The sequence below is a fragment of the Neomonachus schauinslandi genome, chromosome 7 (assembly GCF_002201575.2).
Source record: "Neomonachus schauinslandi chromosome 7, ASM220157v2, whole genome shotgun sequence".
NCBI classification, from domain to species: domain Eukaryota; kingdom Metazoa; phylum Chordata; class Mammalia; order Carnivora; family Phocidae; genus Neomonachus; species Neomonachus schauinslandi.
In genome coordinates, this window is record NC_058409.1 from 8,871,125 (window position 1) to 8,884,711 (window position 13,587).

The 13,587-nt window shown below is 40.9% G+C and overlaps 1 protein-coding gene across 1 annotated transcript in view; it reads right to left on the reverse strand.

Annotated features, from left to right (window-relative positions):
- Positions 1–11,415, reverse strand: part of PGGT1B (protein geranylgeranyltransferase type I subunit beta) — a 55,232-nt gene extending 43,817 nt beyond the window's left edge. The window contains exons 1-2 of the mRNA XM_021701857.2: positions 11,276–11,415; positions 1,481–1,599 (exon numbers count right to left, since the gene is read on the reverse strand). Of these exons, the coding sequence (XP_021557532.1) occupies positions 1,481–1,599; positions 11,276–11,415 (259 nt within the window). The remainder of the gene's footprint in view (positions 1–1,480; positions 1,600–11,275) is intronic.
- Between the last annotated feature and the right edge of the window lie 2,172 nt (positions 11,416–13,587).

Genomic DNA, 13,587 nt, shown 5'->3' on the forward strand with positions numbered 1-13,587 from the left:
CACGTTTAGCAGGGCATTCAATAAATCCTACTCACCAACATGCTAGAATCTCTACTGACCAGAATATCACATACGCTGCTTCATGCAGCTGGTGAAAAGTGAGTAGATATTTATGTGCAACAGACCTAGTTCAAAATGCTTAATCATTTTTTTTTTTTTTTTAAAGATTTTACTTATTTGACAGAGAGAGACACAGCAAGAGAGGGAACACAAGCAGGGGGAGTGGAAGAGTGAGAAGCAGGCTTCCCGCTGAGCAGGGAGCCCAATGTGGGGCTTGATCCCAGAACCCTGGGATCATGACCTGAGCCGAAGGCAGACGCTTAATTACGGAGCCACCCAGGTGCCCCAAAATGCTTATCATTTTTAAACAAGAATTCAACAGGCAGATTTTAAAAATTATAAACACAAACACTATGAAATCCAAGAACAATAAAGTAGAAAGACAAAATTATGTCCAAGAACATCTGCTAATAGATCAAACCTCTTTCTTTCTAAACAAAGCTTTAGCTTATTATTTCCCTAAAGTTCATCTAAGTGAGACATTTATAAATGTTTACTCCAACCAATAAAACACACGGTCATTTTATAAATATTGGCTCTTAGAAGCCAGGTAAGTGGTGACCATGATAAAAACTGTGTCATTTCCCAGGAGTTTATCTGCTTCTCTTTTCAAGGTTAGAATTTCTAACACCTACAAGTTAAATCAATGTTAGGTATGTTACACTTAACAGAGTGAACAATAAGGCGTATAAAGCTTGTGTGCATTTAGTTGATCAGGTAACATATAAATTTTGAAAACTAATTAAAAAAAAAAGAAAAATAACTGACCAAAATTTATAAAGTTTATAAGCATGAAAAGGACTGCAATGCTAGTAAGAGTTCTAAGAAACCATCAGAGAAAGGCTAATGAAACCCGAGAAGGAAAACCGACAGGAGACTGAAATGAAACTTTTTGATGACAAAGAGTTCGCTGAAAAGACAAAAAGAACGGCTGGGAATGCAAAATACAGCAAAGGCTACAAAACTAATTCAACAAAAATACCAAGTACAAATAACTGACAAGTAGTCATCCACACGGAAGTGCAGAACATAACATGTGGCTACAACTGCAAATCTCGAATCCCAGACAACTGCATAGTGGTTCTCTCAAGAGATTAACGATTAGACTTTTTAATTTTTTATTTATTTTCTTTTTTTTTTTTTTTAAGTAATCTCTACCCTCAACGTGGGGCTCGAACTCACGACCCTGAGATCAAGAGTTCCACGCTCCACTGACTGAGCCAGCCAGGTGCCCCAATGATTAGACTTTTCAAGTGTCGTATTTGAAAGGGATAGGAGTGTAGCATTGCAAGGAAAACATGGATGAATAAAATATGGTAATAGTTTATGAATTAATACTGAGATTTGCTAGTCTGACACATGTTATGCCAAGTACAACTAACTAGCCACACTAAAAATAAAATGCTAAAAACTCACTCACTGTCTTCTGTGGGAAGGACCTGCAGGGAGTAAATCCACTCTATTATATCATCTTTGTTCACCACATCTAAGGAATCCAACATATCCAGCCCGGAGAGCGCAAAAAATGCAATTGTCAGCCTAAAAGAAAAAAAAAAAAAAGTAAAATTCCATCTCAACTGTCAAAACACTGAAGTCTTTCTGGTTCAAAAAATAATAAAGTCTTTCTAATTTTAAACTTAATTCAAACAGTAATCTCATTTTACAAAAGCCAAAAAGCCCTGTTTATACTTAGAGTTTATATCGATCAAACCTTTGTTTCATTTGTAAAAAGGAACATTTAGGGGTTAAAAAACCAGTCCTACTCATCTGATACATGCGTGGATTCACTAAAGCAACCTGAAGGCTAAAGCAGATTTAAAAAAGAATTGCCTGCACCTAATTAGTACAAGCAAATTCAAAAGGCTGAAAATATATAAAATCCCTATTTCCACTTATTTGCCAAGAGCAACTATACTTACAGTTTGTGCATAATTCTTAAGGAACGTTAGAATAAGTCCATCTGTATTCAAATTTGTTTACAAATAATGTGACCGGAAAAAACTTAAAATGAATTTTGGGAAATAATACTTTAAAAAATACATATGCATTTCAACTCCATTTTCCCAGAGAGGATTCTTCGATGGAATGAAAAACTGTAAGGCAACACACCCCCCTCCAAGACTATACACTAAATGAGAAATGTAAACTTTGTTTTCATATAAAAACTAGTACTTTAGTGATTACTTTTTACATAAAGAATTTGTTATATATAATTCTTTTCAGGTTGAGATGCATTCTGCTGTCTGAGCATGGTTATCTCATTTCTGTATTCTAACAATTCCTATAACTAATATAACAAATTAATATTTTAAATCATCTGGTCTAAAATCTGACAGCAAAGCCACTGGACACATTCTGTAACCTTTTCAACTAAGATTCCAAAAGAGAAATAAACCTTAACGCCCTAAAGCATCCACTGCGTGTAATAAATTAACTTCTTTCCCATGCCATCTAGAAAAATACTACCAACTTAAGGAAAAATGAGAAAAGTCACTTTTTTCTTTTTTAAGGGTATAATTCTCCTTGATTCCTGGTTGAAAAAGACTGGCATACATTAGATAACAGAAGGACAAATCAAAGAGTAATTCTAACCAAAGCTTAAGGCAAAAACTAAAAATAATGCGATACTGGTACACTTAAGAAAAACAGATTTTGGGAAACTTACATTACTGAGAGACTATTACTATGTACTAGACACTGAGCTAGAAAATTTCTTATATACTATCTCAGTTTAATTCTAACAAACCACTGAGATCCACCAGAATTAGGGAGGTGATTTATCTGAGCACGATCAGGACTAAATTAAGGGCAGTGGAACCCCTTCATGTGGGAGGCTACAGTTCAGAGTTCAGACTTTGCCGTCAAATGAGCTAGGTTCAAATCCTAGGCTGGCTGATTTACAGCCATCTATAACCTGGGCAGGCCCTTTTCTAAATCTTTTCTAAGTCCACTTCCTTATCTATAAATTATTACACCTCACATTACTGCCCTCCCTGCCCACAAGCAAGCACTCAACAAACAGAAGCTATCATTACTGGTCATCTCCCTGATTTGACAGGAGTCAACGACCACCTCAGGATCTACACATGCTGTCACACTACAGGCCTCTTCTCAGGTCACTGGTTGGCAACCTTCTCCCCCGCCCCCCCAGACAACCCTGCTCTTTCCCAAAACAAAATGATACTTTAGAAATGGGAAGACCTTCTATCTAACAGCAGACATGTTTGAGAATCACTGCTCTTCATGACAATTATGTCTCAGGAGGTAAGTCTGCCTTGTGGTGATACATACTCAAATATTTATTGAAGTCACCAACAGATAAAAGGCCTGCAATACTTCACCTAACCCCCCTGGAGAGCTCTCACTAGGGTTTTTGGTTTTGCTATAAATGGTTATAGTCAGACATAATTAATTAAAATTATCTAGTAATTTAGTTTATTAAAGCGTTATTATAGAAAAAAAACAAAAGGAAGACAAAGACAAAAGTGGAGGACAACATGAGGTTGTCGATAAGACAACCTACAGAGGCTGGATAAATCAAAGATCTTCCTGTCAATAAAAAACATACATGATTAGAAAACATTGAAAGGGCTATAAAGATAAGCTGGTATTCTTTTCTAAGTATTCTCTTAAATTTTTTTTAGCTCAAGACCATGAAGTCCAAAGAACTCAAGTAATTTGCTTGAGATTTCAATGCTAGATAACCAATGAAAACTACTTAGGAACTGGGAGTTGCAGGGTGGTGTTCTCCACAGGGATGTTTCTCAAACCTGGCTACATTGTTAGAATCAGCTTAAAAACAAACACTTAAAACACCACCAATAAAACACAGAGAGGCCCAGGCCTTACTCTATGATAATGAAATGGAAATTCTAGGTGGAAGGTGGGGTCTGCATAACTGGTATTGGGGGGGGGGGGTGCGGTGTGGGAAGCTTCCCAGGTGAGGATAATGTGCAGCCAGGCTTTAGAAGCACTGCTCTAGGGGAGGCTGGATGGTTCAGTCATTTAAGCGTATGACTCTTGATCTCAGCTCAGGTCTTGATCTCAATGAGTTCAAGCCCTATGTTGGGCTCCATGCTGGGCATGGAGCCTGTTTTAAAAAAAGAGTGGGGGGGGCGCCTGGGTGGCTCAGATGGTTAAGCATCTGCCTTTAGCTCAGGTCATGATCCCAGGGTCCTGGGATCAAGTCCCACATCGGGATCCCTGCTCAGTGCAGAGCCTGCTTCTCCCTCTCCCTCTGTCATTCCCTCTGCTTGTGCTCCGGGCTCTATCTCTCTGTCAAATAAATAAATAAAATCTTTAAAAATAAAAAAAAAGTGCACCGCTTTAGAGCAGTGATGCCCCAGGGGACATTCTAAAGACATTTCTGGTTGTCGTAGAGGAGGGTGCCAGTGGCAGCTAGCTGGTAAACGCCAAGGATGCCGCTAAATGTCCCACCTACAACACATAGGACTGCGCCATTCAACAGAATGTCAACAGTGCTAAGGTTAAGTAACCCTGCTCCAAAGTCATACTGTTACCTACATATAAGTGTTATATGAATGATGTTTTTCATTTTATTTGCTTCTGAATATGGATGCAAATACCAGAAATCAAGTCAGTTGCTGGTAAACTACTTTAAAATCTTGCCTACTTAATTTTAAAGGCTTCTGAGAGTCCGGTATTTTCAACTCCTAGCAGGTGAGACCAAGGTTTTAGGATTAACACAGCTCTAGTGAAAAGCTTATGCTTATGAAGTGAGGCGCCCAGCAGCGGCTAGCAGACAGAACCAAGAAGTCAATTTGGAGCAAATGTCTGGCCTCCCCTCTAAGATAGGCTGGGAAAATACTCCTTTCTTAGCACACCAGAGTTCTTAAGCAGTCCTAAAACTCTGAGAGGGAGAGAATTAAATAAGTCATAAGAAAAAAAAAGCAGTTTTGGGCTGTGGGCCTCTGAGGGAAATAATGGAGGGTTTTACGGTGCCCCAGTGAGGGCTACTTGGGGTATGGACTGCTGGCAACCCACCTGGGGGCAGGTGTCTAGAGGGGAAGTCACGCAAACACACAAGCCTAAAATCAGGCTGGTGAAGGTATTTCGACTTTGTTGCTTTGGAGAGCATTTGTTTGTTCTCTTCCTTTCTTCTCTTCCCTAGAATTGAACTCTGAAACTATAACCTGAAAAAGCAAAGCAAGCCAGCCACATCTTCCTGCCCCTTCTTCCACTCTGAACAACACATATGAAAGTGTATCTTACATGGATGAAGTAGTAAAGTTCGTCTCCTCTAAATCAAGTTGCTGCCCCATTGGATGAATTCACAGATGGGAGGCATCAACTAAATGATGTCTCCAGAAGATCTCCAATTTTTCAGGCTTAAGAAGAACATTTTCAGGCTTAAAAAACAGCACCCCCCAAAAAACCCCCAAGGATTAAATAGGGGGGAAAAAAAAAGGAAAACCAGTCTGGGCAGTGGAAAAAAGAATTGAGCAATAGTAATAACTTTCCTGTGCTAATAAAGGAGTAGTGTACCGTTAGGCTAGAGCAGGTAAGTGACCATTTGCGAGTATACTGGAAACACTGATACATGGGCACTGACTAGATTCCCAAACTTTGGATCACCTGCTCTGCCCCTTTCCGCCAGTACAGTCTCTTTACCGGCATCTCCAAGTGTCTTTAACAGGTAACTGCATTCCTGCCTAGATCTCAGGTGGGGCAATAACTAAATCATACTGCAAAAAGTTCTAAAATTATGAACAAGCATTTACAAACAGGAAATATTTAGAAATAGGAACACAGTTGTTCAATAAAATTGGTAACAGTGGAAATGATGAGAGAGCCTTAGAGGACAGATGGAAATTAATCATGAAGTTAAAATACACAGCACACAGCGGCCCCAAAAACACTCTGGAATTAATGACTGAAACGCTGCAGGAATGCTAGAATTTTAAGCCTTACTCTTTTTTTTTTTTTTTAAAGATTTTATTTATTTATTTGACAGAGAGAGACACAGCGAGAGAAAGAACACAAGCAGGGGGAGTGGGAGAGGGAGAAGCAGGCTTCCCACTGAGCAGGGAGACCGATGCGGGGCTCGATCCCAGGACCCTGGGATCATGACCTGAGCCGAAGGCAGACACTTAACGACTGAGCCACCCAGGCGCCCTAAGCCTTACTCTTATCTTTAATATTTTTCAGTAGCTGGCTTGATGGTAAGTATTTTTAAGTACAGTCACACATCTTTGGAATTACTTTACATGCAAAATAATTTTTCAATAAGAAATGTTTACTAAACATCTACTACAGACTAGATGTCATGACAAAAACGAATAAAACAAGCCTCCTAATCTTAAGCAGGTTAAATTATGGGAAAAAATAAGTAGCTATATAATAAGTACTATTACAGAAATCATCTTCAGGGCACCTGGGTGGCTCAGTTGGTTAAGTGTCAGGGTCGTGAGATCCAGCCCTGCCTCGCCTGGTGCTGGGCGTGGAGCTTGCTTAAGATTCTCTCTCTCCCTTCTCCCCTCCACCTTTCCACCTTCCCTCCCCAAGCCACTAGTGCTCTCGCTGTCAAAAAAAAAAAAAAAAGAAAGAAATCATCTTCCTTTCTAAACCTACTCCTTTAGCCCCTTGTTCTCTAGACCAGATGGCAGTTCCAATCCTAGAATCCTGGAACTCCTCCTTTTTCCTATACCCCTTCATCCTATCCATTCTGCCCCAGCATCTGGCTCCCTAACTGGTCTACAACAGCTCCCTAACTGGTCTTCCTGGTTCTGGTCTGGTCCAACTTACTACTACAACAACCAATCTCAAATTCAACGATCACTCTGAAATGCGTATCTAACCAGGAAGATCCACTGCTTGGCAACGTTCCATCACTTATGTGATATCAAATTCAAGTTTCTTGACCTGGCACACAAAGCCTTCTGTAATCTGGCCCATGTCTGCCCGCCAGACTAAATTCCTACCACACCTGCCTTACATTTTGAACCACTGTTAAACAAATGATTGCAGTGTCTCTGCTCAACATTCACTTATCTACCTTTATTGTCTTTTCCATTTGCCTATAATCCATCCCCCATCCCCCCAAACTAAACACATTCTTTAGTATTTAGCTCCAGGGTTACTTCTTCCAAGAAGCCATCTCTGAGACATGTCTCTCTTCAGGTTGAGCTAAGGTGCTCCCATAATATTCTGTGAATCCACAATCATTGTGCAAACAAATTCAAGTGTGGTCAGGGGATCAGCAACATCAGCATCACCTGGGAACCTGTTAGACCTGCAGGGCCTTAGACCCCTCCCAGACCTATGCAATCAGAATCTGCATTTTAAGATGATCCCCAGGTAATTTATATGCATAGTAGAGTTGGGAGGCACTGTTTTTTTTTTTTTTTTTTTTTTTAAGATTTTATTTATTTATTTGACAGAGAGAGAGACACAGCGAGAGAGGGAACACAAGCAGGGGGAGTGGGAGAGGGAGAAGCAGGCTTCCCATGGAGCAGGGAGCCCGATGTGGGGCTCGATCCCAGGACCCGGAATCATGACCTGAGCCGAAGGCAGACGCTTAACGACTGAGCCACCCAGGCGCCCCGGGAGGCACTGTTTTAAGAATCTGTTTGTACATCTGTTTCTCCTATCAGGCAAACAGTCTCAAACGTTAGGGTGCATGAGTACTATATGGGATGCTTGTCACAATGCACACTGGCAGGCCCACAAAGAGTCTGATGCAGAACTGGGGAGGGGCTCAGGTACTTGCATTCTTTTTTTTTTTTTTAAGATTTTATTTATTTATTTGAGAGAGAGAGAGAGAAGGATAGCGAGAGAGTACAAGCAGGGAGGAGAGGGAGAAGCAGGCTCCCTGCTGAGCAAGGAGTCTGACACTGGGCTTGATCCCAGGACCCTGGGATCATGACCTGAGTCAAAGGCAGACGCTTAACTGACGAGCCACCCAGGTGCCCCAGGTACTTGCATCTTATAAGCATGTGAGGATGTCACTGATTTAGAGCCTCCCGTCGTCGCCATCATGCTTTGAGAAACACACTGCTGGACTGCAATATATTTCAGGTAAGGGAGGGAATGAAAGAGCAGAGTAGTTGCTAGACGGTAGTCAGCTGAGCAGTTACAACACAGGCTATACAGAGGAATATGGAAGGACTAGGAAAGACTAGGTAGATTGTGATGTCCTGTAAAATAAAAACCAAACATCTAAACCCTTCTTTGAGAGCAGCTGGATCTGTAAAAGTAACATAGAAAATGGTCAGTATTTCGTTCTCCGATTAAAAAAACCTATTTTAGGGGCGCCTGGGTGGCTCAGTCGTTAAGCGTCTGCCTTCGGCTCAGGTCATGATCCCAGGGTCCTGGGATCGAGTCCCACATCGGGCTCCCTCCTCGGCGGGAAGCCTGCTCTCCCTCTCCCACTCCTGCTGCTTGTGTTCCTGCTCTCGCTATCTCTGTCTCTGTCAAATAAATAAATAAATAAAATCTTTAAAAACAAAAAACAAAAACCTATTTTAACTCCCATTACCCAAATACAAATGGCAATAACAACTTATGACCAAAAAACTCTCTAAACCACTCACAAAAAAGAAGCCTGTTAATGCACAAAGCTCACAACCCAAGGTTTAATATTCACATGAGGTTAACTAATAACTACCACCTTTCAGAAGTTAATATGAAAAAAAAGCCACAGGTGAAACAACACTTTATTTTCATAAAGCCATTGTTATTAGAAAAATAAAAATTATTCAGTCCTATTTGTCAAACTAAAAGCAAAAGGGAAATGAAAGTAATTTTGCCAAAACGGTGGGTCAAAAAATAAGTATCTAAATGTTTAGTCCGTTATCAGCCTTCCTGAGAGTCTCCTTTGTCACATCTATCAGCAAGAAGAAAGGCACACCAAAAATCACCGGTTTTGCACTGCATCCCTCCCTGTACCCAAACAGTAGGCACTCAACAAATGTCTATGGAATTAAATAGCAATACCAGGTTAAGAACTGTGACTTAGCAAACACATCGTTTTATCTGAAAACTCTTGGCATCAGTAGAAATTTTGTGATCAGTCGCCTTTGCTTAAAAGCTCAGAGCTCCTTCATAAGCATACAATTATAAATCACATACACCACAAAAGGACTTAACGCTAAACTAAGGAAAGCAAAGACTCAGGAAAGAGAAAAACTGAAAAACTTGAAAATATCACTACAAAAACTGCTATGTGCACATTAGTTTAAATGTGGTTATTAAGTGTGCCATAAGAAAACAAGAAATAAAAAATATTCTACTCAAGTGATAAGCATCAGGCATAAAAAGGACATAATATTTCTTAACTAATGCACCATGACATTATACATTATCATCTACTATATAATGCCTGGTGTAGATTCTAAGATTATACTGAAGTTATGAAATCAGTTGTTCAATCAGACAATTTTTGCAGTTTTACTTACGCTATGAGCACCATTACACAGTTTACCAACACGCATTAGTATATATGGTTTTGTCCATGCTGGAATTTTAAATAGAGCACACACTGGCACTTTGAAAATACAGCCACAGACCTAAAATGACAGCTACGAGCAAAGTTCAACTGTTTAACAAGCACAAGATGGAAGTTTTTTTTTATCTAAACGCTTCAAATTCACATAAAATTAATCCCCATAAAATGTGTGATCTATTAACATCCTTTGTTTCATAGCATATTGTTCTACTCAGTGGGGTAAGTTTTGGAAACCTTAATTTAGGTCTAGGGATGTGCTCTGATGATCAATCAACACCTATGGATAGAGAAAGGACTATAAATAATGCTTCACTCTTCCTTTAGCAAGAATGTGTTCATTATTCAGGGCTCTGCTCACATTATTTAACAAATACTTACTTCGTGCCTCTTATACGCCAGATACTTTTCAAGGTCCTAGTGCAGTACTGCCCAAAAGACTTTCTGGGATGATGGAAATGTTGAAATAGCAACAAAAGCTATGAAATGCAGTGGCGACTGCAAACAGAAGAACTGAATTTTTCATGTGATTTAATTTTAATTAATCCAAATTTAAACAGCCAAATGTGGCTAGCGACTACTACATCGGACAGGGCAGCTCTAGTATCATAGAGGTAAACTAGACAAAGATCTTTCGTGAAGTTTACAATCCCGCGTGAAAGAAAAATATTAAACAAATAAACCAATAAATATATCATTTCAGGTGGTGACTGGAAAGGATGGATCTCTTTTGGGAAGGCCTCTCTAAAGAAGTCTGGGCTAGATATCTGCCCTTCCTACACGCTCCCATTAACCCCATGCTAACACACATTAACCCTATGCTGCATAGAACTCTATTGAAACCACTTGTCTTGTTCAGCTGTACTCCAGCTCCTCTCATACTAAATTTCTAGAGCACTAGGCAGAAGTAATCTATAAAACTTACAAATCTGACCCAGCCATGAAATGTTCAAAATACACCAGAGAATCAGAGTTCAAAAAACACGGAGAGATTAGAGCAAAACCAATCGGCTCTCTCCTTATCCAGTCCCACGCGGCGTTGGAGCCTCACTCAAAACACAGCACTGCAGAGCAAGGACCGCCTCCTTCCTCTCATCCCCAGACTTTTACTCTGAATGACTAATTCACAGTTTTTTAGCCGCAGCCAAATCACACTCCTCAGCCAACTCCAACTCACAAGGCTACAGCAAATACACTTTTAACAGGCTGCTTCACGGAACACTGCACCTCTTCGCCAACCTTCTCCTACCCTTAGATTTACAATTCCTGGAAAGTTAATTTCTACTCAAACCTTACAGGCTCTGCGCCGCTCCTATACGTAACACACCATACAGATACTCAATTCAGGGTTAATAACGTGTTGGAGGAAAGGGTAGCACAGGCGAGGCTATTTACCTACAATGATTGGTCTTTTTCCTTCTATACTCGGAAGTAACGAGGCCAAGTGATTCACAGCCTCGTAGTGGGAATAAAGACGAAGCTCAGAGTTGACAGGAAAAATGGTTGGGAAGTGATAAAGGCAGAAACTGGAGGTTCCACAAGCCCTCGACTTACTGCTGCCCCAATCCTCCCCCCATAGCTCGGGGGAGTGAGGGTGACTGCAGACCCGCCCGAGAGGAGAGGAACCCGGCAGGGCCGGGTGGGCGGCGGCGCAGGGCCTGCAGGCGCCGGGTCAGCCGGCCGGCTCCGCGGTGCCTTTCCGCTGGGGCCGGGGCCCCGTGCCCACCCCCGTTGACCGTGACCACCAGTTACCTGCTGGTCTCGAGCGAAGAATAACGCTCGGGCAAGACCTGGAGGCAGCGCTGGAAGAACCGCACGTGCCGGTCTCGCAGGAAATCCAGCCGCTCTCCCTCGCCGCTCCCCGCCGGCCGCTCATCCTCCGTGGCCGCCATGCTGCTGCGGAAGCGACGTCCGCCGCGACCCGGAAGCAGTTGGCGCGCGGCGTGAAGGAGCCCCGAGGGGCGACACTGGCGCGCGGGGATGGCGCGCGGGGATGGCGCGCGGGGATGGCGCGCGGGGATGGCGCGCGGGGATGGCGCGCGGGGATGGCGCGCGGGGATGGCGCGCGGGGATGGGCAGTGCGCCGGCCGCGCGTCCGTCGGTAGTTGAAACTACTCGCTGTGAGCGGTCTTACGCAGCGCTTTATGCCTCGGATTTCTCTCTAGACCCCACCTTTTCTATTCTGAGCCCCGCAGGCTTGGACACCCCTCTCGAGCCTTGTAAAATTCAGCCCACAAATCCCTCCAGAACTTTTTATCCTCGTTAGATATTTGAGAGGAAGTGCAAGATCAAAAGCTTCTAGTTCGCTTTGAGACAATCACGGCCCTAAACGATGGTATATGTGAAAATGGATGCATCAGAATAAATCCTTTTTGGAAGGCCCCGGTTTTAAACTGAATGGATAGGGAGGCTAGACCTTCAAATCAAGCCGTGGAGATAAATGTTTATTAAATAATTATTGACGCTTCCTAAGTTCAGAGGCGTTCCTAGTCCTCTCTAGGATACCAGCAATCACTTAAAATAGATATGTATATTGTATATATACACAATATACATATATACACACAATATAGACTTATTCGTATGTGTGACTGCATCATTTTCAAGTCTTAAAAGATTGAATTCTTAATGCTTGAGTCTGTGTGTTCATCAATGTTGCATCAATTTACCAAGCAAACAAGCTCAAATGTTCACCAACTACCCGTATATTAAAAAATGAAACAACATGCTTCTGGCTATTTTTTTTTTTTTTTTTTTAAAGAGGAACTTAATTTGCGTCACGAGGCAGTCTTTGGGGAAAAAATCCACCCAAAGATGAGGCTCAAACCTAAGTTCTCTATAGTCAGCTAGGCTAAGTTTGAGTATGATTTTGTTAGCTTTCTTAGAAAAATCTACTTAAAATACATACTGTGTGGGCTGGAGTTATCTTCTACCTGTTCAGTAATCCAGAGCGCCTAATTTTAGGTACTAGTAACTACTTATTCACAGGTATTCCTGTATGTCTTTAACAAATACCGCATTACCAAAGGGCTGGGTATGGGCGGAGGGCTGTTCTTGGGGCTTCCTTACAAACAGGGAGGCCACACTCCTTGCTTTTCAGGTATGCCCCAGTCTAGAGTTTTCGTTCTGTTATTACAGTTAAGATCTTACTCTCACAAACATGCACCACCAAAGGTCTGAGCATGTTCAAAGTGCAGTCATATCACATATTTAATTTATTAGGATGAACAATGCAGTCTATATATGCTCAGAAAGACAATCCTATTCAACTGGGCCACTAAAGAGAACCCAAATATTTTCATCTGATTCTCAGCTCAGGAATTAGCAATCTGATCCAAATTCTATGATGGACTCACTGAGAAATAATGTAATATGCCTCCTAGGTAAGTAAAAGGATTTTCATGGGTGACTTTGACCACAAAAGATTACTGACATATGCATGACAGAATCCAACCCCCATGTAAAAAGTATTGGAATGATAAAACATCTATATAATTGAATATTATTTAGCCATTAAACAATAATGTTTGAATTCTATAGAAACATAGGAAAGTATGTATAATGTGATTTAGTATCGTAAATAAAATGACTATAGCTATTTTAAAATATGTAGGCATATTTTTGGAAAAAGTTACCCTGGAGTAATGGAATTATGGGTGCTTTATTAACATTTTCCTTTTAGGGATTTTTTCTAAATTTCTTACTCATATCCTTTTTAAATCAGTATGAGAAATGTTTATCTCTTCTATGAGCCTATAACTGAAGATACTATTAATTATTGCTTATTCTATACCTTATATAGAGGATCCATATAATAAATCCCTCATTTATTTTAGATTCAGTTAGAAGGACTGGTTTTGTCAAAGAAAACTCCATACTTTTATTAAGAAACAAACCAAAAAACAGACAAAAAGCCATAAAATCACACTACCCAGTATGCTTCCCTTAGATGCAGGAAATGGATAGCTGCCTTTCTGTGCAATAAAAAACAACATGTTCAAAATCTATTATGTAAGAAACCTTTTTTCTATCTTGTAGTAGTTCCATTCTGTGTTTAAAATGTG